Genomic DNA, 26,102 nt, shown 5'->3' with positions numbered 1-26,102 from the left:
ATGGGTCCTCCAACAGGATAATGACCCAAAACACACAGCTAAAAGCACCCAAGAATGGATAAGAACAAAACATTGGACTATTCTGAAGTGGTCTTCTATGAGTCCTGATCTGAATCCTATCGAACATCTATGGAAAGAGCTGAAACTTGCAGTCTGGAGAAGGCACCCATCAAACCTGAGACAGCTGGAGCAGTTTGCTCAGGAAGAGTGGGCCAAACTACCTGTTAACAAGTGCAGAAGTCTCATTGAGAGCTACAAAAAACATTTGATTGCAGTGATTGCCTCTAAAGGTTGTGCAACAAAATATTAGGTTAGCGGTCCCATCATTTTTGTCCATGCCATTTTCATTTGTTTTCTTATTTACAATATTATGTTGAATAAAAAATCAAAAGCAAAGTCTGATTTCTATTAAATATGGAATAAACAATGGTGGATGCCAATTACTTTTGTCAGTTTCAAGTTATTTCAGGGAAAATGCATTCTTCGTTTTTTGTGGAGGGGTACCAACAAATTTGAGCACGTCTGTACACGATTTTATAAGCTCACAGGTCTATTTCTCTGCTGAAAGTGGAAACTAAAAGAAACAGATGTTTATAGATTTGATTACAGGTGTTTAGAGTATTACTTGGAGTCACACACAATATAAAGATTCACGTTTTAAAATGTGTATGTATACCATCATAGTTTATTAATTTAAATAGGGAAAGAAAAACACTGTTTTTACACTGTTCAGTATGAAAACAATGGCATTGCAATGCAATATCATATACAAACCACTAAAAAGACATTAAGTACAAAACAGGGTTACATGTTAGGAAAACAAATGCACTTGCTTATAGAAAAGACTAGAGTATGGTTTCAGTGAACAGAAACACCTGGAACTCGTCATGGTTTTCATACTACTGCGTCCAACAGTACACAGTGCCATGGACTTAGTAAACTGTAAATGCCCTGCTCTTTTAATCACAAGTAGGGATCGACAGTCCCAAGATTGTGACTGTTTTTAAATATTGTGCTGCTGTTGGTTGGGATTTGACTCAAAAAAGGAAACCGAAATTCAACAAACTTCATGTTACTCTAAGGTTGACCCATGTTGGCGTTTCTGTAAGAGCACCAGGAAAATTCCTGAAAATAATGTCTAAAACAAAAATCTAAAATGCTGTAAACAAGCATTTAGGGGCAGTGAATTATTGAGGCAAAATTACTGGGTATTTAAACAGCCTTAGCTGCCCTAGCACCGTTTGAATGTTCACATTCAAACAGGGTTACATATCTAATGAATCCATGCTACATACACCACATTACATTTAAGAAGAGGATACTATTTGTTTACTTGAAGAGACTTGTACACAATATGAATGGAAATTCTTAAATTACATCTACAGTATGTCATGAATGTGCAGACAAGGGGGTTACCTTTCACAGTTTTAACCTCACCAACAGCTCCACTGAGAACGAATTCAATTTTAACTTGAGTTACACATCAACAGGCTCTTTCCACAGAACAGTCTATATACAATTAACACTGGCAAGTTATTCTTTGTAGCATATTTAATTGCAGTATTTGATCCAAATTGATATAATCTTTTTTTTTTTTTTTTTTTTTTTTTTTTATTAAGCTATAAAAAAAGGTATTTTATTAAAAGAGCTATATATGGAGGAGACTGTGTGGTCCAGTGGTTAAAGAAAAGGGCTTTTCAAATCCCACCTCAGCCACTGACTCATTGTGTAACCCTGAGCAAGTCACTTAACCTCCTTGTGCTCTTTCGGGTGAGACGTAATTGTAAGTGACTCTGCAGCTGATGCATAGTTCACACACCCTAGTCTCTGTAAGTCGCCTTGGATAAAGGTGTCTGCTAAATAAACAAATAATAACAAATAATATTAATCAATAAAGGTCTTCTAAATTGGGATATTTGGTGTATTTGGTTTACACCTAGAACAAAAAACATGTTAAAACCAAATTTGAAATCATTGTAAATTGCCAATTGTGTTGTGGGGCTGCCATTCATTTCCCTTCTGAAATACAGGAAAAACTGTTCACGTAAACCAGAAATATCACATGTGGAACACAGTGTTAGCAGCTCCAGAGGTGACTCATAGAATGCAGAAATCTGTCGTGTATCCGCCCTAACCTGTGTGTGTGAGTGAGGGAATGAGAGAGAGAGAGAGAGAGAGAGAGAGAGAGAGAGAGAGAGAGAGAGAGAGAGAGAGAGAACAAGAGCCAGGGTTGGATACTGAAGAGTGAGTAAGCAAGTCGAAATCCACGACAGCCAGGCGAGTAGCCGGAGTTTGTTTATTACTGAACAGAGAAGATTGCTTCAGAGATCGTAGATCCCACCAAAGTTTTCGTACACTGTGTTGTATGTACTCTGTGCGCTACCATGGCTGGTAGTGTCACGTGAGCTGTTCAGTGTGTTGATATGTAAATAAATCCTGTTCGCCTGAGGGGCGTATCAAATTCAACCTCCGTCTCGATCGCCTGCCTGTCACTCAGCAGTGAATGCACGCACCCACACGGCAGACGGCTACCCTGTCACAAGCATTAATACCCTGTATCTTTCTAAACACAGGATTTAGGGGAGCTCCCTTATAAAAGCTGGATCTCAAAACAATAATTATGTGAATATAGTAATTGTTACAGCTGTGTATAATGGTATTTAAAACAGGATTAATTTATCCGACTTTTTACATATCTGCCCTTACTCTGGTCCCACTGTAGTTGGATACTCGACGGACTGTTCTACACAGTTCATTTTACAATTCTATTTAAAAATTTCGATTCTTTAAAAAATAATACAATTCTACCTAATTGCACTTCCACTTATATACCAGTACCTTGTTTATGCCAATAATTAGTGATCAATTAACCAACATTAGCAGATGACATTAACAAAAAAAAACAAAAAACAGTGACAACCCAGATATGCCATCAGGTACACAACTCTACTGACCTAGAAACAGCCTTTAACAATAGTTCTGCAATTACACAGCTGAACCCATCATTGCAATTAATATGGTAAAGAAAGGGGTGTAGGGCACAGTCTCTCACTGATTGTTGCTTTAGCTCAGCTGACTATCTTAAAACTAAAACTACTCTTTCAGTGATCGTAAGTTAAACTTACTACACACAACATACGTTATTAGATAATGTGAATGGGCACACTATTGCAAGAATGATTATGGGTAGCAATGTGTGAGTTGTAATTTTAGAGGATTTTTTTTGTTTGTTTTTAACATATTTTTTTAATTATTTTTTCCAAAAGGCATATCATTATGCATACTGTTCAATGAAACAGTAATGATAAGAAAAGAAGCCCCTTAAATCACAAGGAGACCTACAATCTAAATCACAGTGTTCAGCTCTATTGTAGTTAGGCAATGCTTTGGAATTCTCATAGTGTTGCCTAATGTATCACACTTAATGACTGGAAAGGCTCAGAGCAAATTCAGAATTTGAAATATTTATAATTTCTGATGACTGTAAGTAATTCATGACATACAAGTTCTCTAATCTCCTATACTGGATTAATTCACTGGGTGTCAAATGTTGTAGGCTCATAACTACAGCTGGTAGAAAACATGGCGAAATGTTATTTCCCCTAGTCCATGTTCACTGTTGTATATACTGTACACAAATGCCAGTGGCATTAGCCATTCTGCAGTTAATAAATGTTGTAAGTTAGCACATTTTGCACTTGGTTGCCCACTAGCCGTTCATCACTGTTTTGTGCTGCAACATCTAAAGTGACCTATCTTAAGCACGAGCTGTCCAGCAGTTTTAATTATGATGACTGCACACTGGCCAATGTGACCAATCTTCTGGTCTTTACTAATACATGTTACAGGCATAGGAATGCTAGATAATATTCTCTGGTACTCCAAAGATTTTAGTATACATTCATTTCCAAGCATAGTTTACTTTGAATGCTATTTTACCTCAGAAATCTAGTCTGAGATTTTTTGATTTGTATGGTAATTATTTTTTAAACAAACTTTATTTTATTTTTACTCTTAGATGAATGTAGTGCTTACATCTGCGAGCACCAACCTGAATATTCATTTTCAATAAATAAATACGGGGGAGCTAAGTTGCTAATATAATGTAATATTAGGAATGTACATTGCCCAATTTAAGGTTTTGTACAATAAAGGTTAAAAATACAATAAATAGTCCCTAAATGTTTATAAATAACACTGCTTAAGGGAGATATGCATTGCATAGATATATACAATATCTAGTCTCAGTTTAAATAATGACCTTTAAATCCATGCTTTGGGCAATACATTGACTGCAGTCCAACATTAATATTTACAACTTTTCTGCATGTATACTAACTTCAATTTTTTCTTTAATAGATTTAAGCCTGATTCTACTGCAGCATAACACTTACATTCCATCGTTTGAATTATCTACTCCAGAAAATATACTTTAATATAATTCAGGTAATATAGAAACTGCATCGAGAATACAGTATGTTTTTAAGATGGGAGATTTCACAGATCAATTCTGAATTCCTCTGTATTTTTGTGATTTTTTGATTGAGTTTAAGCAAAAAAGTAAAAATAAAAAAAAATAAAAAGCTAACAGGACAAAGGGCCCAATTCAATTAACTTTTAGCTAGGAAAAGGGGTTTTGGGAATATACCAAATCCTGCAGTAAACAGACAATGTGGATCTATTTTATACATTGATTCATTATCAATGATGTGTTTATCTGCAGGAATTTGTGTTTTCCTAAAATCTTTTTCCCCAGCTAAAAGCTAATTTGTCCAAACAAAACCTTAAACCCTAGAGGCTAGTATCACAAAGTAGTTCTAGGTAGCAATTCACTTCCATAAAAAAGAAGAAAATTACACATTTATCCTTTAATCATATAGACTTGCAGATTGGATTTCTACTAAACTTTATTTTTCTATCTTAAAGGGTGAACAGGTAAAAATAAGATTGCTTGCTAGCTAGCAGCCTGCTAAGTGCTAGCAGTGCTTTGTGAAGCTGGCCCCAGGCTTCTATTTATGTCCTGAATGAACAAACATTATTCTTCAAAACAGTAGATTTGAATGTCAGAATATGTGTTATGTTTGAATGTGCAAGACCCTGGACTTCAGACTGAATATCTGAAGGAGCACTTTGATTACATCATATTCCATTGGTTGGCCTCCTCTACGCTATATTCCAGATTAAAGACAATGTTTGTTGTAGCTTGGATTTTGAATAGAATGCATGATGGCGATCCCTGGACACAAGTTCAGTGGTGGGAGTTTAAAGTTTATAATTCTTTGGTACCTCCAAGCCTGGGAGAAGTGTCACCTGTCAGATAAAACAAAAGTCATTAAATCAGTTTTATAACTGGAAGCAGATAACCACACTGAGGGCCCTATTACAAAGCAAGTGCAAAGGCACATTTTCTCAGAGCAATAAAAAATTGTAACGGTATAAAATTAGCTTAGAAAAAGCTTCGTTCCAGGAAAGGGCTGGTAAATTGTTAAGTAGGTTCATGCTAGCTTCATGCCTGTGACAGGGAGGACTTTATCGCTGGTTCAGCTGCTCTGCGGCTTTGGTAAACAGGAAGGCTTGCCCTGAGCTGAGCTGATTGGGAGGTCCTGATTGGCTGAGGGGGGCGTGCCCAGGGAGTTTACGCCTGTTTAAGAAGGCAGCAGCACCAATGTTCGAGGCAACTGCAACGCTATAACTACACAGGCGGGCGCAGAGCGAAAGCTTGCGCTTGTTGACATTGAGGAGGAGAGCGTCTGCTCCATGGAGAGAACTACTACACAAACCCTTCCACTCCACGACGGTGCTCGTGAAAGCATTGCCCAGCCGAGACCGTTTGAAGAGGCCAGAGTCGATGTGAGGATGCTGAGACTCCAGGAGACCAGAAGTAGGTCAGTTTAGGGGATTTAATCCCAAACTAAGTACAGTGAGGGTTAGTAGTGCAGTAGGTTGGAGCAGGACAGTCTTTTTAGTGGGACTAGCACTCGCAAACTTTTATTTTTAGCTTTGTTTTGTTTTCTTTACTTTATTAAATCCGACTCTAGGATTACCCTAGCATTGGGCCTGTGTTGTTATTAAATCTGTGCGCCTGTACGGCGTGTCAACACCCACTGCTCTGTGTCTGATTCAGTATTATTCAAGGATGACCCACGTATGTAACATCGCCCTGTTACAATGCTATTAAAGTTATTTTATTCCTGTCTAAAAATGTGCTTTTGCACAGGCTTCAAAATCGAGCCTAAACATAACAATTTAATACAGTGCATTATAAAAGATAAAACAGAATATAACAAAAGCTTCTATAAGAGCTAAATTCAAACAAAGTCATTTTTGAATGTCAAATACATGCATGTGATGCAAGAGTGATACAGTGCAGATTCATGACCTCCGCAATGTTTTGTTTGAATATCCCTTCCCATAGATCATTGCAGCACCTGAAGAAGAATTGAATTCCAACAGCTGGACCTACGATTTCCCATAGTTTAACCATATATACAGTATATCATTTAATTATAGTGCATCTTTAGGATTGTGCATTGTTGTAAATTATTGGCACTGACCTGAACATTTCTGTTAAGGCTTACAGCTGGAACATATACTCCATCCAAGTTTTCGAATGCCACAGGCCCATGCTGCTGCTTGTTGATGTAGAATGACAGGGTGTGCTGGTTTAGATCCAAAAGGATACCAACTGTGGATCCTTTCGTGATTCCTCCCTCCGCCCTACAAAAGAACACCACATGGAAAAGTAGATATCAAAGTAATTATGCAGAACATGAAAATTAATATCAAATACAGTCTCAGACTGATCCAGGCATTCCTACAGATTACTGACCCCCTCAGACATTATTGAGTAAAATGATAAAAAAAACATATATACCCCTACATATAGCCTGTGTTAGGGGAGCTGACTTCAGGGCTCACCATAGATACTTAAATTTAATCAGAGCTCGCGCCAGCTATGTGAATGATTGCTGTGTATGGCCAGGAAAAAAACAAGTGCATTGAAGGAAACTTAAATTTGATTCAAAGAGGCCATAGACTCCAAAGCAGGATATCTCTCTCTCTCTCTCTCTCTCTCTCTCTCTCTCTCTCTCTCTCTCTCTCTCTCTCTCTCTCTCTCTCTCTCTCTCTCTCTCTCTCTCTCTCTCTCTCTCTCTCTCTCTCTCTCTCTCTCTCTCTCTCTCTCTCTCTCTCTCTCTCTCTCTCTCTCTCTCTCTCTCTCTCTCTCTCTCTCTCTCTCTCTCTCGATATACAGTTGTAGTCAAAAGTTTACATACCCCAATGGAAATTTATAATTTCTAGAATCTTCTTGAAAACAAATAATTATAGGAAAAATCTTTTCTAGCAAAAGTTGTACTTTTGTAGATGAGGAAAAAAAGTTACAAGAAATATTATTTATTTCAGCAAATGCAATTAATAGCTAGTTGTGGCACCTTTAGCAATAATAACCTCTTTTAAAGGATTAGGATATTTTGTCATGATTCTTTAATGATTTTTGACCATTCTTCAGCGCTAAATTGTTCCAGTTCATTCAAATTCCGAGGACTTCTCAACTCATACCAAAGATTCTCAATCGGATTTAAATCGGGACTTTGACTAGGCCATTCCAGAACCTTGATTTTATTCTTCTTTAACCATTCTGAAGTAGATTTTGATGTGTGCTTTGGATCGCTGTTGTGTTGGAACGTCCAGTTGCGCTTTAAACCAAGTTTTATAGCGGAGGGTCAGTATTTTTTGGTATGCTATGGAATCCATTTTAACATGTATTGGAACTAAATTTCCTGTGCCATTAGAGGAAAAACAGCCCCATAGAAGGATATTACCACCTCCATGCTTGACAGTAGGTATGGTGTTCTTTTCTTTGTACGCCTCACCAGACTTTCTCCAAACGTAACAACGATCAGGATGACCAAATAGCTTGATTTTTTGTTTCATCACTCCAGAAAACCTTTGACCAGAACTCATATCCATCATTCAAATGCTGTTTTGCAAACTTTAAGCAATTGTCTTTGTGACGTTTTCCTAAGAGTGGCTTTTTCCTTGGCCTGTGACCATTGAGAACTTCACCATGCAATACTCAACTTATGGTTGAAATGGAAACTCCAACCCGACTTGCAGCCAATTCACTTTGAATATATTTGGCAGTCAATCTCAGATTGTTATTCACCTTCCTCACAATTCTTCTACTTGTTCTTGGCGAGGGAGTATTGCGACAGTACCATGAGTCTTGTGTTTCTTGATAATAGAAACAATAGCTGAAATTGGGATACTCAAATGCTTAGAAATAGGGGCTCCTGAGTGGTGCATCCAGTAAAGGAGCTCCGTGTGGAGTGCAGGATACGCGCTATAGTCTGGACGTTGCCGGTTCGAGTCCAGGCTATTCCACAGCCGACCGTGGACGGGAGCTCCCAGAGGGCGGCGCACAATTGGCTGAGCGTCGCCCGGGGGGGGGAGGGTTTAGGTCGGCCAGGGTGTCCTCGGCTCACCGCGCACCAGCGACCTCTGTGCCCGAGAGCTGCGTTGTCCTCTGACGCTGTAGCTCTTGGGTGGCTGCATGGTGAGTCCGCAGTGTGAAAAAATGTGGTTGGCTGACAGCACATGCTTCGGAGGACAGTGTGTGTTCGTCTTCGCCCTCCCGAGTCAGAGCAGAGGTGGTAGCGGCGAGCTGAGCCTAAAAATAATTGGCCATTCCAAATTGGGAGAAAATAATACAAATAATTGGCAACGACTAAATAAAAAAAAAAAAAATAATAATAATAATAATAATAATAAAAATAATAATAATAATAATAATAATAATAATAATAATAATAATAATAAATGCTTGGAAATCTTCCTGTATCCTTCTCCAGCTTTATGACAATAAATCACCTTGTAGGCAATCCTATCATAGCATCAAATGTTATGAATACTTTTAAATTAGCATTTTTTGAGTTTTTTTATATTTTTTTCAAAAAAATGCTGAAATAAATAATCTATTTCTTGTAACTTTTTTCCTCATCCACAAAAGCAAAACTTTTGTTACAAAAGATTTTTCCTAAAATTCTAGAAATTATAACTTTCCATTGGGGTATGTAAACTTTTGACTACAACTGTATATATATATATGGACCCCAGTTGAACTTCTTGCACTAGCATAACATTCACTTAATGTTGTTGAGATTTTTTGGACTTATTTCCATAAAATGAATGTCCATATTTTTTTCTTTAAGTACATTAACCAGCCCATGCTGTAGTTTTTTTTGTGTGTGTTTTTCAATCTTTGTTTTGTTTTGTTTTATTTCATTTAGCTGTTCCTCATCTACTGTTCTGTGTCTACTCTTGCTGGTACACTTATTTTATTTATTTATTTTTTTCAGATGGACTGCTGTCTTCACTCAGAAAGCTGGTGTTGTACCAGTTATGTGGAGTTTCATCCCCAAATATATTAAAGGAAATAGGTCAAATGCCACTCATTTTTGGCTGTGGTTTTGTAACTAATAACAAATAAAATGGCAGTTTGTCATGGAATTTAGAATGTAGTTGAGTCTAGTGATTTATTCAGTGTGAAGCGGCTCATTAGTATACTAGCCGTGCTATACGCTATTTATACGCACAGTCATGTGATGCTGTTTAACCAATCAGAGGTTGTTATTTTTCCAAGCCGTGTTATAAATATATAAATAAATATATATATATATATATATATATATATATATATATATATATATATATATATATATATATATACACACACACTGAAACAGCACTCAGAACTCTTTAAGAGTCTTCACCTTTATGAATCCTAAATACACTAAAAATATATTAAACAGTAAATATAATTATAATAAAATCCTGACTATGAAACAGGGAACCATCTTAATGTATTTTGCCGTTTGTACAGTTTGCATAACCCACATATAAAATTAATGTGAAGCAGGAGCCTATAATAACAATTTAAAAGAAAAAGGTTTTACAAGGGTGGTTACCTGTTTCTTGCAATATATACACCTGGTACTTTTAGAAGAGAAATGAATGAGTCATTGTCGATCTTAAACTCCTAAATGACAGCTGACAGGAAAAGAACATTTTAGAAGTGAAGCAACAAAACATACATGAAGCACAATGGTAAAAAAATAATTATTTCAGGTAAAAAATGTAAATAAAAAAAAAATAGCTTTGAATTAAATATGTTGTCCAGGGGAATCTCCCTATTCATGTTTTAACTTTCATATCCTACGATGCACATTTCAAAACAGTGCAAAGCTTGCAAAAACTTTAAATTACACTAATTTGTTATGTAAAAGTGTCCATTATAATGCCTGTAGTTCTTAAGTGCAGCTGACATAATGGCAAGCCTTTTGTTTTTTCATGTAAAAGGTATACAAAATGGCCTAAAGTTTTGCATCACCCAATAGAATTAACTCATTTTGCTTCATAAAGTCAATTGAAACCTGCTGAATAATGTTACATTAACATATTGAATTACATACTGCTATGTAGTTTTCCATATACTTAGCAAAAAACTGACAGAAATTGAAAAATGTGACGAAATCTAACATTAAATACATTACTGCTATCACTTGTAGTTTATTTGATTACATAATGTTAAATAAAAACTTAAATTATGTTCATGTCGTTTTTTTCTGATTGTGTCAATCCTAAAATTCAAGTTTTGGCCACAGCTGTAGTCCCAAAGTATTTAAAATCCATATACTACTTTTAATAGTTTCAATAATATTTTCATTGCGCCCTTTACCATTTTGTAGTTTAACTTTTAATTTTGAGTACATCTCCCCACTTTTAAAAGGCTCTGAAGGTACAATTCTATAAACCAGCCCTTTTCAATTTCAGAGATGTTTTAAAATACAAATAAAAAGACATGATAACATGCTTAAGGGTGCAACATAAGCAAAATGGTTAATGGTATGAAAATAATAAAATAAAAAAATGTAAGCATGATTAAAATCTTATTTATAATCTGACACTGAACTGGTGCCTACCTGTTTGTGTGGGAGTTGTTATGCATGAACCAGCTGCGATTGTTGTCCACATACATAGCCCAGGCCTTATCGTCTTTGCCCAGCATCATGTCCTTTATGACATTTATCCTTGCGACCCCGAAGGCCGGGTCGGGATGGTTGTCATAGCGATCGATGGTCAACTCCCAGTAGTGTACTCCTTTAGAGAAGGCTGCAGTTCCCAGTACGACCCGGTCATCGTAGCTACTGCAGGACACTGTTTGATTTTCATTGGAGAGGACGATATCCCGGTGAGACGAACTGGGGTCGAAGGTAAACCATGCCACTAAACAAAAGAATGAAATATGCAGCTTTAGATATTACACATGATATGTGACAAGCCTCATTTAGCTTGTGGCTTACATATACATTATGTGTACATTATATATCCTGTTCAAAAAAGCTTCACAGAATAATGTGCATGTGCTTAAATAATCTTGCAATCCGAGCTGCTAAATGCCTGGGTCTATTCAAAAGATCATATAGTGTATGCATGGAAAGTCTGTACGTAACTAAAGTAGACAAATGTTTCAGCTAATGTCTTCAGGCTGTGGGTGAGAGTATGTATGTTATTGTGGTTGGCTAACACAATGGGGTACCTCTAGAAACCTGACATGATGCACTACTTGGATTACATACCATCAGAGGTCTTCAGCACGACAGTTTTGCTGTAGGGACCAGCCCCTGAGGAGTTATACGCCTTGACCCGTGCATTGTAGGAGCTGTTGAAGTGCAGTCCATCAACAGTACACAGTATTTCTTTCCCAACGTACACTTCCTGGGTTAATAAAAATCAAACAAGTATATGATTATACTTTTGTGCATTTTTTTTGTAGTATTAGTTTTCATTGTAATTAATAAAGCAACGAATGATTTGAAAGTAATGTATTAAAATATGTAACCCCCCCCCAAAGAAATACAGTAACATCAGAAAAGGCTGTAGTTTTCCATAGTATACTATTGTAAATACTGTAGCATACAATAGGAAAGTACAGTATAGTGTTTTTTACGAAACCCCTAAATGGACATAAAAAGTTAGTATCTTGTGAGCTCCACTTAATATCTGGTGTGCACCAGTTATTATTGTTGAGTATCAGTGCGCACAACTTAGTATGATTGACCTGAAAGCAGCTGTAGGCACACCAGCCTAGTAGTCACATTTACTGCTGAGTAATTGATTGGGTCTTACTTTGATTTAAATATAAGGACATTCTCTCTGTACTCTACACCCCTCACATGTCTGTAGCTGGATGGGTTTTCTCACTGGAGAATGTATAGAATGTAAGGAATTCTGGATTTCTATGTTCATTAGTCTCAAAGATAACAGGTTTGTTTCTGGACAAAAGCCACCTCAAATTTTATTTCATGGGCAAAATCCATGTGATCAAAGTCTATAATGTTTGACTGCCCCTGAAAATATCAACATATTAAAAAAAAAAAATAATAAAAAAAAATAGCAATAATAACTGCAGTAGGTTATTGCTGCCGTATATTGCAAAGTCAGTGTCGTGCAGGTGATTGTTTGATTGTTTCACATTCTGATATCATGTAGGCCAGTGGTTCTCAAACTTTTTTGTTCGCAAACCACCTGAATTATTTTTTTTTTATCTCGGCAGACCACACAACCGTATTGGTGACTGAAAAATAAGCACATAAAAAAATCACTATAACACTAAAATAACCGTAGACTTACCTTTCTTTGTTTCAATGTGATGGGTGGGCCTGTTTCTGTGAGCAAAGTTATTTTAAAATTGGAGTTTTAAAGAACGGTTCTAGTTTACTTTTCATTAACATGAATTTACCAAGAGGGAAAAAAAACTGACTGTTTATTTTTAAATTGATAATTACAGCGGAAACTGATTTATGTGAATTAATAATCTGTGATGTTACATCAATGAGGTACCAGCAAAGTCGGAGCTATTAATGTCCAGCTATAATCTTTATTTATAAAACGTATTGTTTGGATGCTGTATGCTGATTGGCTGTTGAGGATTTTTACCGTGCAAAATAGTAATGCATGGCAGAATTAATTTTAGCCGAAGCACAGTTACATTAACAAATTGCCAATACACAACATATACAACTCGCAATAAATATACACATTGTAAAAAATGGTATAATTGTATAAAATACAGCCGTATGTTAATGCAACACAACGCACGCCTTGTCTTGTACTTTACAAGCTGCTGTATTGAGTGCACCTGAGCGCAATACACAAAAACTTGGAGATATTCTCCATGTATACATTGTCTTCCTGCATCTGTACTTGTTTTTAAGGTCTCAAATTCTGGGTTTGCAATGGGATCTATAAACTATGCTGCTGCGTCCTTTCAATGATTATGTAACCTTTCCACAGACCACCTGAAGAGAGCCAGCGGCCCACCAGTGGTCCGTGGACCACAGATTGAGAACCACAGATGTAGGCTATTGCTATTTCTCTCACTCAATGGAAGACAGTACAATCCCAAACAATCTCCAATATCTTCTGGCACATGCATTTGTGCCTAAGCTGTAGGCAGTAACAAGTATTTTGGACAGATCAATTAATGAAGAACAACTGGCGGTGGGGCATTTGTAACGCTAGCCTATTTGCATGAACTGCATGAACTGAAGGTTTGTTCAATCAAGCCATGCTGTATGTTTTAATCAGAATAGTCAGCAGTCAAGTGTAATATACTATAAATATAAATCATACTAAACTTTACTTAAAACCAGTTGCTGTTTTTGGACTTCTATGTTTTATAAGATATAGGCCTACAACACATTTTTAGAGGAATCACATTTAATCAAATAAAACAAATAGTTTGTTTTACTTTTGTACATACGTATTATAAACGGAACTGCTTCCACTTGATACAGCTCTAAAGCAATATACTACTCATACACATGTCTTCCCTCTTCTCTACTGTGCTCTCTGGACAGATCCGAACAGTCGCTAAAAGTTCAATAGTTTTAAAACTGAATTATTTCTGTTCTCTAGTTTATTTGACCATATTTATATTGTGAAATTTACACAGTGGCCTTGAAACTCTGAACAATTGATAAATAGCTTAGCCAAAAATCTAAAACGATGTCTGTATTTTCACTTAATAAAATGCCAAAATACATCACTAACTTCATCACAGATGTTGTTTTCTTATTTGGTACTCAAAAGCCACCATACAGATGGTGACGGGGTATTTGAAATGTATATACTAGGGCAGGGTAAGGGTTGAAATGGTTAAAATGATTTACTGTAACAAAATAAAAGAGTTTGAAGAAAAAGTGTCTCATTCTAATTCTGGTAATGTACACAGTAATTTAATTCAATGACTAGACTTGTTTCCCTGATAGTTTGAATGGATAAACTGTACATGTGGTATGGTAGTTAGTTCAAGTAAATTCTCATGTTGTATAGGGGTTTGTTTATATGAAGTGGAAGAAACTTCTAATAGTTTCCCAGCACAATAATTCCTTGGCTAATGTCATAGCAAGCTAGAACCTACTTATACTGTGTGATAGGAAATCTACTAAATATATAGGAAGTCTACTAAATATCACAACAGCTACAGATATTCTAGGGAGGTTGGAGACGTTACCCTATACTGGCCACCATTTCCATCATCAAGCTCCAGCACGTAGCCCTCGATGGGAGACTGGGTGAACGTGAGGATCTTCCATGCCAGTGTGGCACTGTTGTTGCGGGTGCCGCACTCCTCCAACTGCAACACTGGTGCAGGGGGAACTGTAAAGGGATCTGATGATAAATGTGTCGAAAATTACTCAGCCGTTAATTTGTCATAGCCCACCATCAAATCTGAAACAAAGTGAATTCAAACATATTTATGAACTGTTAATATATACTTTCATGAAAACGATTGTATTGCAGTAATGACCAGGTGCAAGACTACCTGAAAGTAAATCATGAAAATAGAGCTTTTCTAACGTCGTACCAGATATCACGTTTGCTATAACGTGAATATTTACTGTACTTACTAAATCTAGGGTAGACAGATTAGCAGCCACTTACATTTCACCTGAATAAAGTCCAGTTGGTGAATAGACTGGAGTAATGGCTCACTGTTCAGAGAAAGGTCAAACTCTGGACAAACTTTGGGCTCCAGGGCACCTTTAACCCACTGCTCCTGAGACAACTGCACTTGCTTGACCAAAGCATGTGAAATCTGAAAAAAATGTTGAAGTTGTGTTGATCAGTGATACATTTACCTTAGAAATAATAAAATATAGACCCATTATACATTTATAACCCTTAATTATGGGATACATATTTTAAAACATCTAATCAATAGTTCTCTTTGGCTTTCTTTTTGAACCCACTGTATAGATTTTATAAGTACGATTCTTAGGGCCTAAACAATACAACAGATCCAGATAAAAGCCCTTTGGAATCATTGGTTCTATATAGAATTCACCAGAACACTATTTTCTCATTTAGAAAACAATTCTCACAAGGTAAATGATGCCACACGTTTAGAGCCTATGGCAGCTTTACTGACTGAAACATTCCAATTAAAATGCAAAACCCCATATTAAAATGAATGCATTATACAGCTATCAACTTGTATCAACAAAGAGCGGCATCTGCTTCTGTTACAGCGGGGCGGATTTTATTAATGTCTTTACCTGCAGAAAACCACTGGGGTCGTTCTCTTTGAGCACTTCTAAACAGAACTCCATCAGGCCTGTTGTCTGTCGCAGCTTCACTGTACAGTGGGTTATCTGGTCCCTTACAACCTGTAAAATATAATGCATCACACGCATTTGAGTTTACTGGCTGGTAAAAGCAGGTGACCAGTTAATTTGGGTGTATTTATTTTTCATATGGGTGTTGCGGCAGTGTGCCCCTCCCCTGTGTGTATTTTACGTTTATATGTTGCGTGTGGTGTATTAATGTTGGTGTATATGTATTGGTGCACGGGATATAATGTGGGATATTTAGCACGTGTTATAAAATGTATATTTGTATTTAGACACACGAGGATGGCACAGTCACGTGCAGATTAAAAGCGGTATTTGTACAGAAGCAGGGGTGTCAGAGTGGGATAAACCACTGCCTCCACGAGTCAGACCAGGGAAGGACTGCGTTTTTTTATAATTTTTTTCGAAGTGTTTTTGTGAAAGGAAAAAAAAAATAGCAGTGTGTTTTTGGAAAAAAACCAAAAATTAAAAAAAATGTACAGCTGGGACCGCCGTAACGAGCTGGAGGGTCTCCTCGGTGGCCTCAAGGACCAAGGCTGGTGCCTTGCCTGCGGGGAGTTTAGGCACAAGGTAGTGTGCTGTCTCTTCCAAGAAGAGGGGAAGAGGAAGAGGAGGAGTGGCTGGCCCAAAGGAAAAAAAAAAAAAGGAGCGGTCGTCCCTGGAAGAAGGGGAAGAAGCCAGTGTCAGTGCCAGCTCCAGAGACCCTGCAGCAGCAGTTGGAGGAAGAGTTTCCCAGGTCCTACGCCTGTGCTGAGCCTGGGCATTCCTGGATGGACTACCCCTTGTATCCCCGCTCTCAGCCACCACGGTTGTGCCCCATTTGCAGGGGTAGGCACTTTATATTGGACCCTGACGCCACCAATAAAACGAGGGAGTGGTTGTACTGTATTTGTTAGCCTATTTGTTTTTCTATGGGTCTCTCGTTATATTGCGGCCCTCGATATATAGCGGATGTACATTGAACCCAGACACCCGCGATATATATATCGAGTGGGTTGTGTACTCTAAACAACTCCATTGCGATCAGATACGGGTCAGTCAGCGATTGGATAAACCATGGCAACGGGCTGATTGCATGGAGGAGTTTGGTGGTACAAAGGGGATGCAGCTGCGTGAGTACCGCCCCTTACGCTAAACTTTGATTACGTGGCCGGAGCCTGGATTTGTTTTGTTTCTGTTGTTGCAGAGGAGTAAGGAAGGAGAACAGAGCTGCAGCCACGGAGCCAGCATGAACCCGACACTGTTTCACTGCACAGCACCGCACAGCACAGCCAAGAACCACCCAGGGAAAAGGACACTCACCACAGGAGCACAGTTTCGTGCATGGAGGATTGTGGTACAGGAGTGTTTTTGTTTTGTTATTGTTTGGGACTGCAAACCGCCGTGTTGTGGTTCCACTATACCACTGCTAGTATAGAGGCGACCTGCTTTGTTTTTGGTAATTTACTTTTGCTTTTGTATTAATAAACACTGACTGTTTTTGTCTGGACATTGGATTATTACACCCTTTGCACAGCCTGGTCACACCATGACATTAGCGTAGTAAATGAAAAATTGTCTGTAGCAAACATTTATCCCTTATAAAGGTTTCCCATGGTAAAAGCACAGCAAAATGTCATAAAGCAGAGGCAAGCATTGTAAAGCACAGAGAGGTATGGTAAAGGATATTAAAAAAAAAAACATTGCAAACCATAATAAACTATGGTAAAACAGCAAAAATACCGGGTAAACTTTTATAGGGGAGTTTCAATTAGAAGTTTTTTTTGTTTTTTTCTTAGATATTCTACATGCACAAGCAAAACCACGTGGATACCCTGAATCAAAAAATGTCTGTTTTCTGGTGTACTATCTAAACACAGCTTTTAAGAAATTGCCACTGTTCCTCCATTACAGAAAACAGTTTTACTCACCTTCAACTTATAGTCACGCTCCTTGGTGACCTTTGTCAGTAGCTTGGCCTTCTGTCTGTTCAGCGCGTCAATGAGCGCATCACACTGTGCAACAAGACAAGCTTCAAACTCCACGCCATTTTCCTGCAAAAAATAAAGAGCAACTGCCAAGATAAGTCAATAGATAGACTGTGATTAAAATAAAAGATATATTCGCCATATTTTCCCGTTTGCCACAAACACTTGTGTATCCAGCTCACATAATCAAGGTCAAATAAAAACAGTAAATACAAGTTCAAATGCCTTTTACTGCAGGATGTGTAGTAAGACATAACCTGATAAATTGTAAAATTACTTTGCAAATTTAGCAAAGCACATTTCTAAAAGGGAATAATAAGTAAAAACATTAGCTCAGCTTTAACAATAAAAAAATGAACCAACTGTTATCACCAAACTGCCAAGTCATCAAAGCTTCATCTGAACCAAAAACATGATACAGTATATGAAAATAATATTATTAAGTCATTTACCTGTATCTGCTGCAATAGGTTTTTCAGCTGCACCAAAAACTCCTTAGCATCCTTGGCTTTCTCAGACACACCATTCAAAGCTTGGGATAGTTGACCCTTTAAAATACAAAACAGCAACTGGGTTTTGCTACAGTGCAAATAAAATAACTAATTCATTTGTTTATTTATTATTTTCTTTAAAAAAATAGATATACATATAAACATAATAAGTAATCATGTTATTATTTATGATATTAATATTTTACCATAAACAGTAAGCCAGTAACATATAGTTCATATCCTCCAACACACATATAAATTATTCATTAGGGTATATGATGAAAAAGCAGGTCTCATTCAGCATGTAGATGAATACAAAAACCAAACAAGTGGTTTACAAGACATATAGCTTTCTATAGTTAGGAGTCAGTATTGTTACTATGAAAATCTGCATTCACAGTATGTGACATAACTGGAACAAATCTCTGTACTGTGTCATCATTGTGACAAATGTAATTACATTCACATGATGTTGAACAACATATGTCCATACAGTTTGATCAAATTTGGGTTAACAGATATGATGTGGCCTGTATCTGCCCAGTTAATCAAAGGCCAGAAAGTAGGTCACCATAAATACCATGTTTCATCACAACTGGATGAGTGAATCTCAAGATATAGAATAAACAAGGTCCTCAGTCCTATTATCCTTGTCCCTTGTCCCTCTTTTTCAATAAAGATCTAACAAAGGCTGGGTCATTTACATAAGAACATAAGAAAGTTTACAAACGAGAGGAGGCCATTCAGCCCATCTTGCTCGTTTGGTTGTTAGTAGCTTATTGATCCCAGAATCTCATCAAGCAGCTTCTTGAAGGATCCCATGGTGTCAGCTTCAACAACATTACTGGGGAGTTGGTTCCAGACCCTCACAATTCTCTGTGTAAAAAAGTGCCTCCTATTTTCTGTTTTGAATGCCCCTTTATCTAATCTCCATTTGTGACCCCTGGTCCTTGTTTCTTTTTTCAGGTCAAAGAAGTCCCCTGGGTTGACATTCTCTATACCTTTTAGGATTTTGAATGTTGGAAACAGATCGCCGCGTAGTCTTCTTTGTTCAAGACTGAATGGATTCAATTCTTTTAGCCTGTCTGCATACGACATGCCTTTTAAACCCGGGATAATTCTGGTTGCTCTTCTTTGCACTCTTTCAAGAGCAGCAATATCCTTTTTGTAACGAGGTGACCAGAACTGAACACAATATTCTAGGTGAGGTCTTACTAATGCATTACGATACCAAATGGTCCCCAAATCAGTAACACTTTGTCCTTTCTAGAGAGAAAGATCCAGAGTTAGGCAACATGACTACTGTCTCTGAAGTGATGCTTACTGGAGATTGCTATCCAAAAAACCCAACTGGTGATTAGCATCAAACCCAAATATGTCTGATCTACATTAACCTTTAGCTCTACTCTCTTGTTAACATTAACAGAAAGTCTATAGTGATTGATTAGTTTTACCCTTCCCGTTAAGACCTGCCGGTTTCCCTTGGGTGTCCTCTGAGCACAGAAGAATCGGTTATGCTACTGAACCATGTCACCCCCCCAGCTCATTGACTGTACCATCTGGATCCACAAGCTGGCTGGATGGCTAACTTGCTGGTTAGGAATTCACCAGTGTGTTGCTGGCCATGGCCTAACACAATGTAGATATGGATCACATGTCTCCCTTGTTTTGCAAAACAGACTTTCAATTCACATTTGAATGGTCTGCTAAGTCCAACGCACAATGGAAAATCCTATCTCCAATCCAGTTCAGGTTGGAGAGGGAATTGGAAGAGCGTGATATCTGTTAAAGATACACACGTTTTTTACAAATGACAAGAGCTCTTGTGTTATAGTGCTTCCCAATGTACCAATAACCTCTACATGCCAAAATTAATGAAGGCCAGGCATGTAATGTACAAAAAGTCTTTAAACAAATATTTTATCCAGTTATATAATTTAAAATGAAGATCTGAGTATTCTATCATATAATTTGTTACTTAATTATTTTGCAAGGGATCACGATTTGACAGTGATGCAACACATAAGATAGGAAAGTTATGAAAAAGCTACTGTTTCTGATGTCCCATGCAAAACCCTTATTTGGTCATTGTACCATAGTAATAGCCTTTACATTATATTGTAATGTTATCTGTAACCTGTTATAGTAATGATTTTAATAGAACAATGTAAAGTGGCATTTCCGTGGGACAGTTTTCAATGTGACATCAGACATGTGACGTGGGATAGATTCAACTGATCAATTAAAAAAAATCCTGCCCCAGTATACGGGGGATTGAGAGAATTAGACTTGTTTTGTTTGTTTGAGAAACAGCCAATGGAATTTTGAGGAAAGTAACTATGACAACCTATTCTTCTTTGAAAGACACTGCTGCATTATTTAATGTGAACAGAGGGGACAAGAATCATTTTAATTAAGATTGTGAATTGTATTCATTTTTCAAGTCCACAGGCAGATTATGACAGGTGGAGTTGGCTCTGAAAGTACTGAGGGTGTCTAGTACAGTGTTGGTGAGGGCAAAGACCTATTTTTAATACAGGCTGAAATTAAAATGTTAAATATGCATCATCAAATACCAATTAACATTTCTATCTCTCTTCTCATTGACAGCAAAGTTATTAATATTTTAGAACACGGATGCATATATAATAAGTCATTTGCTTTTGATAGCAGGGTGCCAATGTTAGAATAACCCTGAACAATCAGAAGACCGCTTCAGCTGACTTAGAATTATATAACTACTACATCTCATCATGAGAACTACGTTTCAACAAGGATTCTTTGTCAGTGTCTGTTGCGTGACACACAATGACATACTTATGACATTTTATTTGTTTCTTAAAGCTTTATAATTGCATTTCATATATATTACAGGATACATGTCAGGGATTTTAGCCTGAAGCAATTAGCAACCAGAACTAATCAAAAGAAGATCATCATGATAGCCTGAAATAAATTGTGCAATGGAATGTCCATACCAAGTTTCCTTACATATGTTCTAAAAATGTTGTGCATGTATGGATTCCTCCATTATATCACCATCCCCGCAGTGGATAACAACACTGTTCTTTATCTTCAAGTGCTTACCTCAAACCGCTAAGAACATAATTTATTGTGTATTACAGTATGACCCTACAGATTTAAAATGTTCATTGCCTCCCATATGGTATTCTGCAATTGAGAGTAAAGACTTTTTAGTGGAGTTTTCAATAAATACGGCTAGACAGAAAAACCTGTCAATCTTGCACCCCCTTTAATTCAAACATTCATACAACTGTCATAAAAATCAGAGTAGGATTTGAAATGTTTTTGCTTACGATTGTAAGTCGCCCTGGATAAGGGCGTCTGCTAAGAAATAAATAATAATAAATAATAATAATCAAGTGTAGTTAAGGCTTCTGAGAAAATAATGACAAGAAGCAGCTATCTCATTTTGATATTAAAGGAGTCTATTAAAACAACTGTAGAGATAATAGGCAAGAAGGAGAGTCCATGTCCTAAATCCCTCTAACACTGAATACAGAACCAGAAAGTTCATTATGTTACAGTAGTCCGTCCGTGACCCCCCCGCAGTTTTTAGGTGAGAACTATCTACACTCTTGACAATGGGTCAATGTTAGTACGCCTTTACCAGTAGGCTAAAGCGCCTTTTGATATTCCAATACTTTTTACATCGGAATTCCACACAGACATTAATCAATAAAAAGCCAGACATGCCTGAGGCGCGAGTATCGCCACCAGCACAGGCGCTAGGTGCACCGTGACCCTGATGTACTTACCTTGTGCTGTTTCCACATAGCTCCCAGTGCTTTCACGTCGTGCATCGCGTGCTTGCCTTCCTCGAGGCACTGGTAGCACACCGGGGTTTTGCAGTTGACACAGTACATGCTGTAGTTCTCCAGGTCGTGTTCTGTACAGGTGGCTAATTTGTGGGCCGCCTGCTGTTGACTGCCGCCTGTGGCCGCTTGGCTCAGTGGGACAAGGCGGTGCTTGGCGAGGGGTCCGCGGGATGGATGGCATCTTTGCTGACAGGGAGCGCAGTAAAACACATCACACTGCTCGCATTTCATGGTGGCTTCGGCAAGGTTCCGGACACAAAGCTGACACTTGACGGTCTCTGAACGGCTTTGCTGATAACGAGAAATGATCGCCTCCAAGAGTCGGTTCCGAGGAAAGCCTCGCAATCCCCGCTCCTCCAAGGAGACGCTCCGGTGACACAGCGGGCAAGTGATGGAGCAGTTACGGTGGATCGGTGCCGGGGGGAAGACCCGCACTCCGTTGGGTGATTTGAGACACGGGGTGTAAGATCCATAGCCGCTGTCCGTTTCGCTGTACATACTCATTTTATCCATATCTAGGTAATCGTAATCTGAGCTCCGAGATGCGCGGCAGTGAGGTGACTCGCCTTCTGGGGTCTGCACAATGATATTGCGAGCACAAGCCAAGCATATGTTGTGAGAGCAGGGTAGAATGATAGGATCCCTGAATAAAGAACCGCAAACTGGACATTTTAATTCCTCGTCCATCTCTGCAATAAAATACACACACAACAAAACACGAGCAAGCTAGCAATGACACCCAACCAGCACCGTTTGACAAGAACAGCTCCCGTGGACTCTCTGTACGCAGGCGCCTAAGAGAGGTATTGTTGTATTTGTAGTTCCTGGCGCCTGACCTTGTCAGAATGCTAATAAATTTACTGCAGTTTACCACTTGGGTACATCTTAAAATAGAACTACAAATCCCTTAATGCCTTCGAACAGCACCCTAAAGGCTTGGTTTATTATAGGCCTGGATGAGAAACCATAGATTACTGTATATCAGGAAATGTGGATTATTGCGTAACTGAATTTGCGTTGACTGGGACGTATCTGTCATTTTAGACTGAAATGCAACATTTAAAAATAACTAATATTAAAACAGCTTTTTTCAGAAGTATTAACTGCCATAACCAAATAGAAAACTTGCTGTATATCTTGCCGATAAGAAAGACTTACTGAAGAGTCGTCTTTTTTTTTTTTTTTTTTTTGTATTAATATCTTATTATGTGGGACTTAAAAAAAAAAAAAATAGTAATAATAAACTAAAACAACAAACAAGTAACATTAGATTTTAACAAGGTTGATAAAAATAATGTATTTAGAATAGGTTGGTTTACAAGTTCAGTCACAGCAATATTAATTATAGACATGTCATACGAAGATTTAGTTGGAAATATACATGTATATATATATATATATATATATATATATATATATATATATATATATATATATATACATGTATATTTCCAACTAAATCTTCGTATATATATATATATATATATTTAATAAAATTTATTAAATATGGACAACATAGCTAATTTATTTATAAATTGATAATCTCCAGGTCTCCACAAAGGGCACATTTCAAATACCGTAGTAGGGAAACCTTTTGATCTATTGCAGCACCTTACACCCCCAAGAACCTTTTAAATGTTTATGCAGTAGAATTCTTGTGGTATAGTTTTGTTTTTTCTACACTGTACACAACTCCAAGACAGGAAGCTATAAAAACGCTTACAGCCATTTTTTATTTGTATATGAAGTTCACCCATTTCCAGAATTAGAAACCTTTAAGAGGACCAGTGGGAATTACTGATGTGTCAACGTTTTTATAGTATATGGTTTTCTTCTAAAGCTGTCTTATTCGAGGATTGTGTGTGTGTATATATATATATATATATATATATATATATATATATATATATATATATATATATATATATATATATATATATATATATATATAGTAGCGTGCACGGGAGAAGGCAGCAGCAGGGCTGGTAGGTGACGTAATCATACACAATGACATAAGCCCGATATACGCTCCTTGCAAAGGAGCCGGCTCTTTTGTACAGAGGTATCGGCGCTGTGCTTTAGTGTGAGAGGTCCCGGGTTCGTGCCCGCCCTCCACCTGTGTGTGGATTGCCTCGCCCCTGTGTGATGCGCCTGCCTCGCCCCTGTGTGATGCGCCTGCCTGCGGGAACCATGATCGCTACATTGGTGTTAGAAGTGGACGCAGGTACCTCGGTACGCACACGTCGGATTGTAGCCTGGTTAGCAAGTCCAGGGCGGACTTGAGGCTGGCAGGGGAGAGTGTAGCGTGTACGGGGGAAGGCAGCAGCAGGGCTGGTAGGTGACGTAATCACACACAATGACATAAGCCCGATATACACTCCTTGCAAAGCAGCCGGCTCTTTTGTACAGCGGTATCGGCACTGTGCTTTAGTGCGAGAGGTCCCAGGTTCGTGCCCGTCCTCCACCTGTGTGTGGATTGCCTCGACCTGTGTGATGCGCCTGCCTGCGGGAACCAAGATCGCTACTATATATATCTTATATTATATATATATATATATATATATATATATATATATATATATATATATATATATATATGGATGAAGGCTATATTTGCATCCTGAGCCATTCGAAAAAAAAGGCATAATACCACAGTAGTGACGTCAAAAAGTGATAATTCCTCTAGAGGAAAATATACCCATTCTACTCCTCGAAACCATCACTTTCAATTCAAACACAAAATGTCTCGTTTTCAATTACTCGACAACACGCACAGTACAGAAATGTTCATTAATGATCAACGAAATGTAAATAAGTAAAAAAGAAAATGGTGTAAAGCTGGTACATTCGTATCTCAGAAACTGGAGAGGGACGGGAAATTAAAACAAGGTAATGGTAATCATCTAAATAAAGCTGAAGCACTAACGGATAACGACAGAGAACGTCTATACTGCACCGAAACACTACGTTTAAAAAAAACCAACTGTACTGCTGAACCTCGTCTTCTTTAATATTAGCATCACAAGGGCATCCATGTATAACAAATAACAGATGGTTCTCTTCAGTGAGTTACAGGAAAACAATTCCATGTCGGGTTTCTGTGACAGTATAAATTACTCAACCTTTGGTCTCGTAATTTATGATGTCACACAAACCCTAGATGGAATTTTCCTGTAACTCACTGAAGCTCATCTATTATTCTATATCAGTTGCACTGAGTCACCTGCACACAAAAGGCATTTAGTCTAATGACAGTCAGGTATAGTACTGACATGTTGGCCTATGCTTATTTAAAAAAAATGCAATAAATTGCTTAGATCATAAATCACAGTTCATCTTCATTTATAAACTCAATAAAGCAATGAAACGCCAAACAGGCAGTACATTTGACTTCTTACTTTAAACAAATATTGACAGCAGAATTACCCTGTGGCTATAACAATGGTGATCTACTTACATTGTACAAGATTTGTGTTTCTTTACACAGGACGCTGTAATAAGAATAGGCAGTGTTGAAGTATTTTAAATGTCATCTTCACGACAAACTACTGTTTTATATCTTCTGGGTCTCTACTCAAATCATTGCAATGTGGCACAATATTCCATTTCATTTCAGATGCTTTTAGCTACAGTATTATTATTATTAATTTTTTAGCAGACACCCTTATCCAGGGCGACTTACAATTGTTACAAGATATCACATTATTGTTACATACAATTACATTATTTTTTTCGACACAATTACCCATTTATACAGCTGGGTTTTTACTGGAGCAATCTAGGTAAAGTACCTTGCTCACAGGTACAGCAGCAGTGTCCCCCACCTGGGATTGAACCAACAACCCACCGGTCAAGAGTCCAGAGCCCTAACCACTACTCCACACTGCTGCCCAGGAGGGTTTGCCTCCTGGCATATGCAGGTGTGTTAAGGTATTTAGTCAGCATTATGTTAGCTCTTTTCTAAGTGTGTACCAGTCCTTAATATAAATAAATCCTTTTGGATAACAGATGAAAAACTTAATTAAACAGAATGTGGGAACCATTACTAACTAACTGATTTAAGCCTATATTTTATACTGTGTGTATTCTTGACATATCTATTTATGATAT

At 37.7% G+C, this 26,102-nt stretch overlaps 1 protein-coding gene across 2 annotated transcripts; it reads right to left on the bottom strand.

The window, feature by feature from the left end:
• Nucleotides 1-1,758: 1,758 nt before the first annotated feature.
• On the bottom strand, nt 1,759-22,757 carry LOC117410728 (E3 ubiquitin-protein ligase TRIM9-like). Of its 2 annotated transcripts, none has more exons than XM_034017495.3 (10): nt 21,933-22,757; nt 18,115-18,210; nt 17,606-17,728; nt 15,621-15,731; nt 15,007-15,160; nt 14,576-14,733; nt 11,637-11,775; nt 10,980-11,283; nt 6,555-6,717; nt 1,759-5,310 (listed from the first exon to the last, which is right to left on the bottom strand). In XM_034017495.3, the coding sequence occupies exons 1-10, from the start codon at nt 22,677-22,679 to the stop codon at nt 5,263-5,265; spliced, it is 2,043 nt and encodes a 680-aa protein (XP_033873386.1). In that variant the 5' UTR covers nt 22,680-22,757; the 3' UTR covers nt 1,759-5,262. The 2 variants fall into 2 exon arrangements, 1 of the variants encoding a protein (XP_033873386.1); XR_009328860.1 differs by lacking the exon at nt 1,759-5,310 and adding an exon at nt 9,966-10,047 and having other exon boundaries at nt 6,581-6,717.
• Between the last annotated feature and the right edge of the window lie 3,345 nt (nt 22,758-26,102).

Source organism: Acipenser ruthenus, chromosome 6 (genome assembly GCF_902713425.1).
Source record: "Acipenser ruthenus chromosome 6, fAciRut3.2 maternal haplotype, whole genome shotgun sequence".
In the NCBI taxonomy this organism is placed as follows: domain Eukaryota; kingdom Metazoa; phylum Chordata; class Actinopteri; order Acipenseriformes; family Acipenseridae; genus Acipenser; species Acipenser ruthenus.
Note: the sequence above shows the minus strand (reverse complement) of the source record. Positions and strands in the feature narration are given on the sequence as shown.

What these genes read in the sequence shown, in the direction of transcription:
- LOC117410728 (XM_034017495.3), bottom strand. Translation starts at nt 22,679, where the DNA reads ATGGACGAGGAATTAAAATGTCCAGTTTGCGGTTCTTTATTCAGGGAT. An exon ending in CTATGTGGAAACAGCACAAG is followed by an intron (nt 18,211 to 21,932) that starts GTAAGTACATCA and finishes TGTATTTTAAAG; the next exon opens with GGTCAACTATCCCAAGCTTT. An exon ending in ACCCCAGTGGTTTTCTGCAG is followed by an intron (nt 15,161 to 15,620) that starts GTAAAGACATTA and finishes CATTTTTTTCAG; the next exon opens with ATTTCACATGCTTTGGTCAA.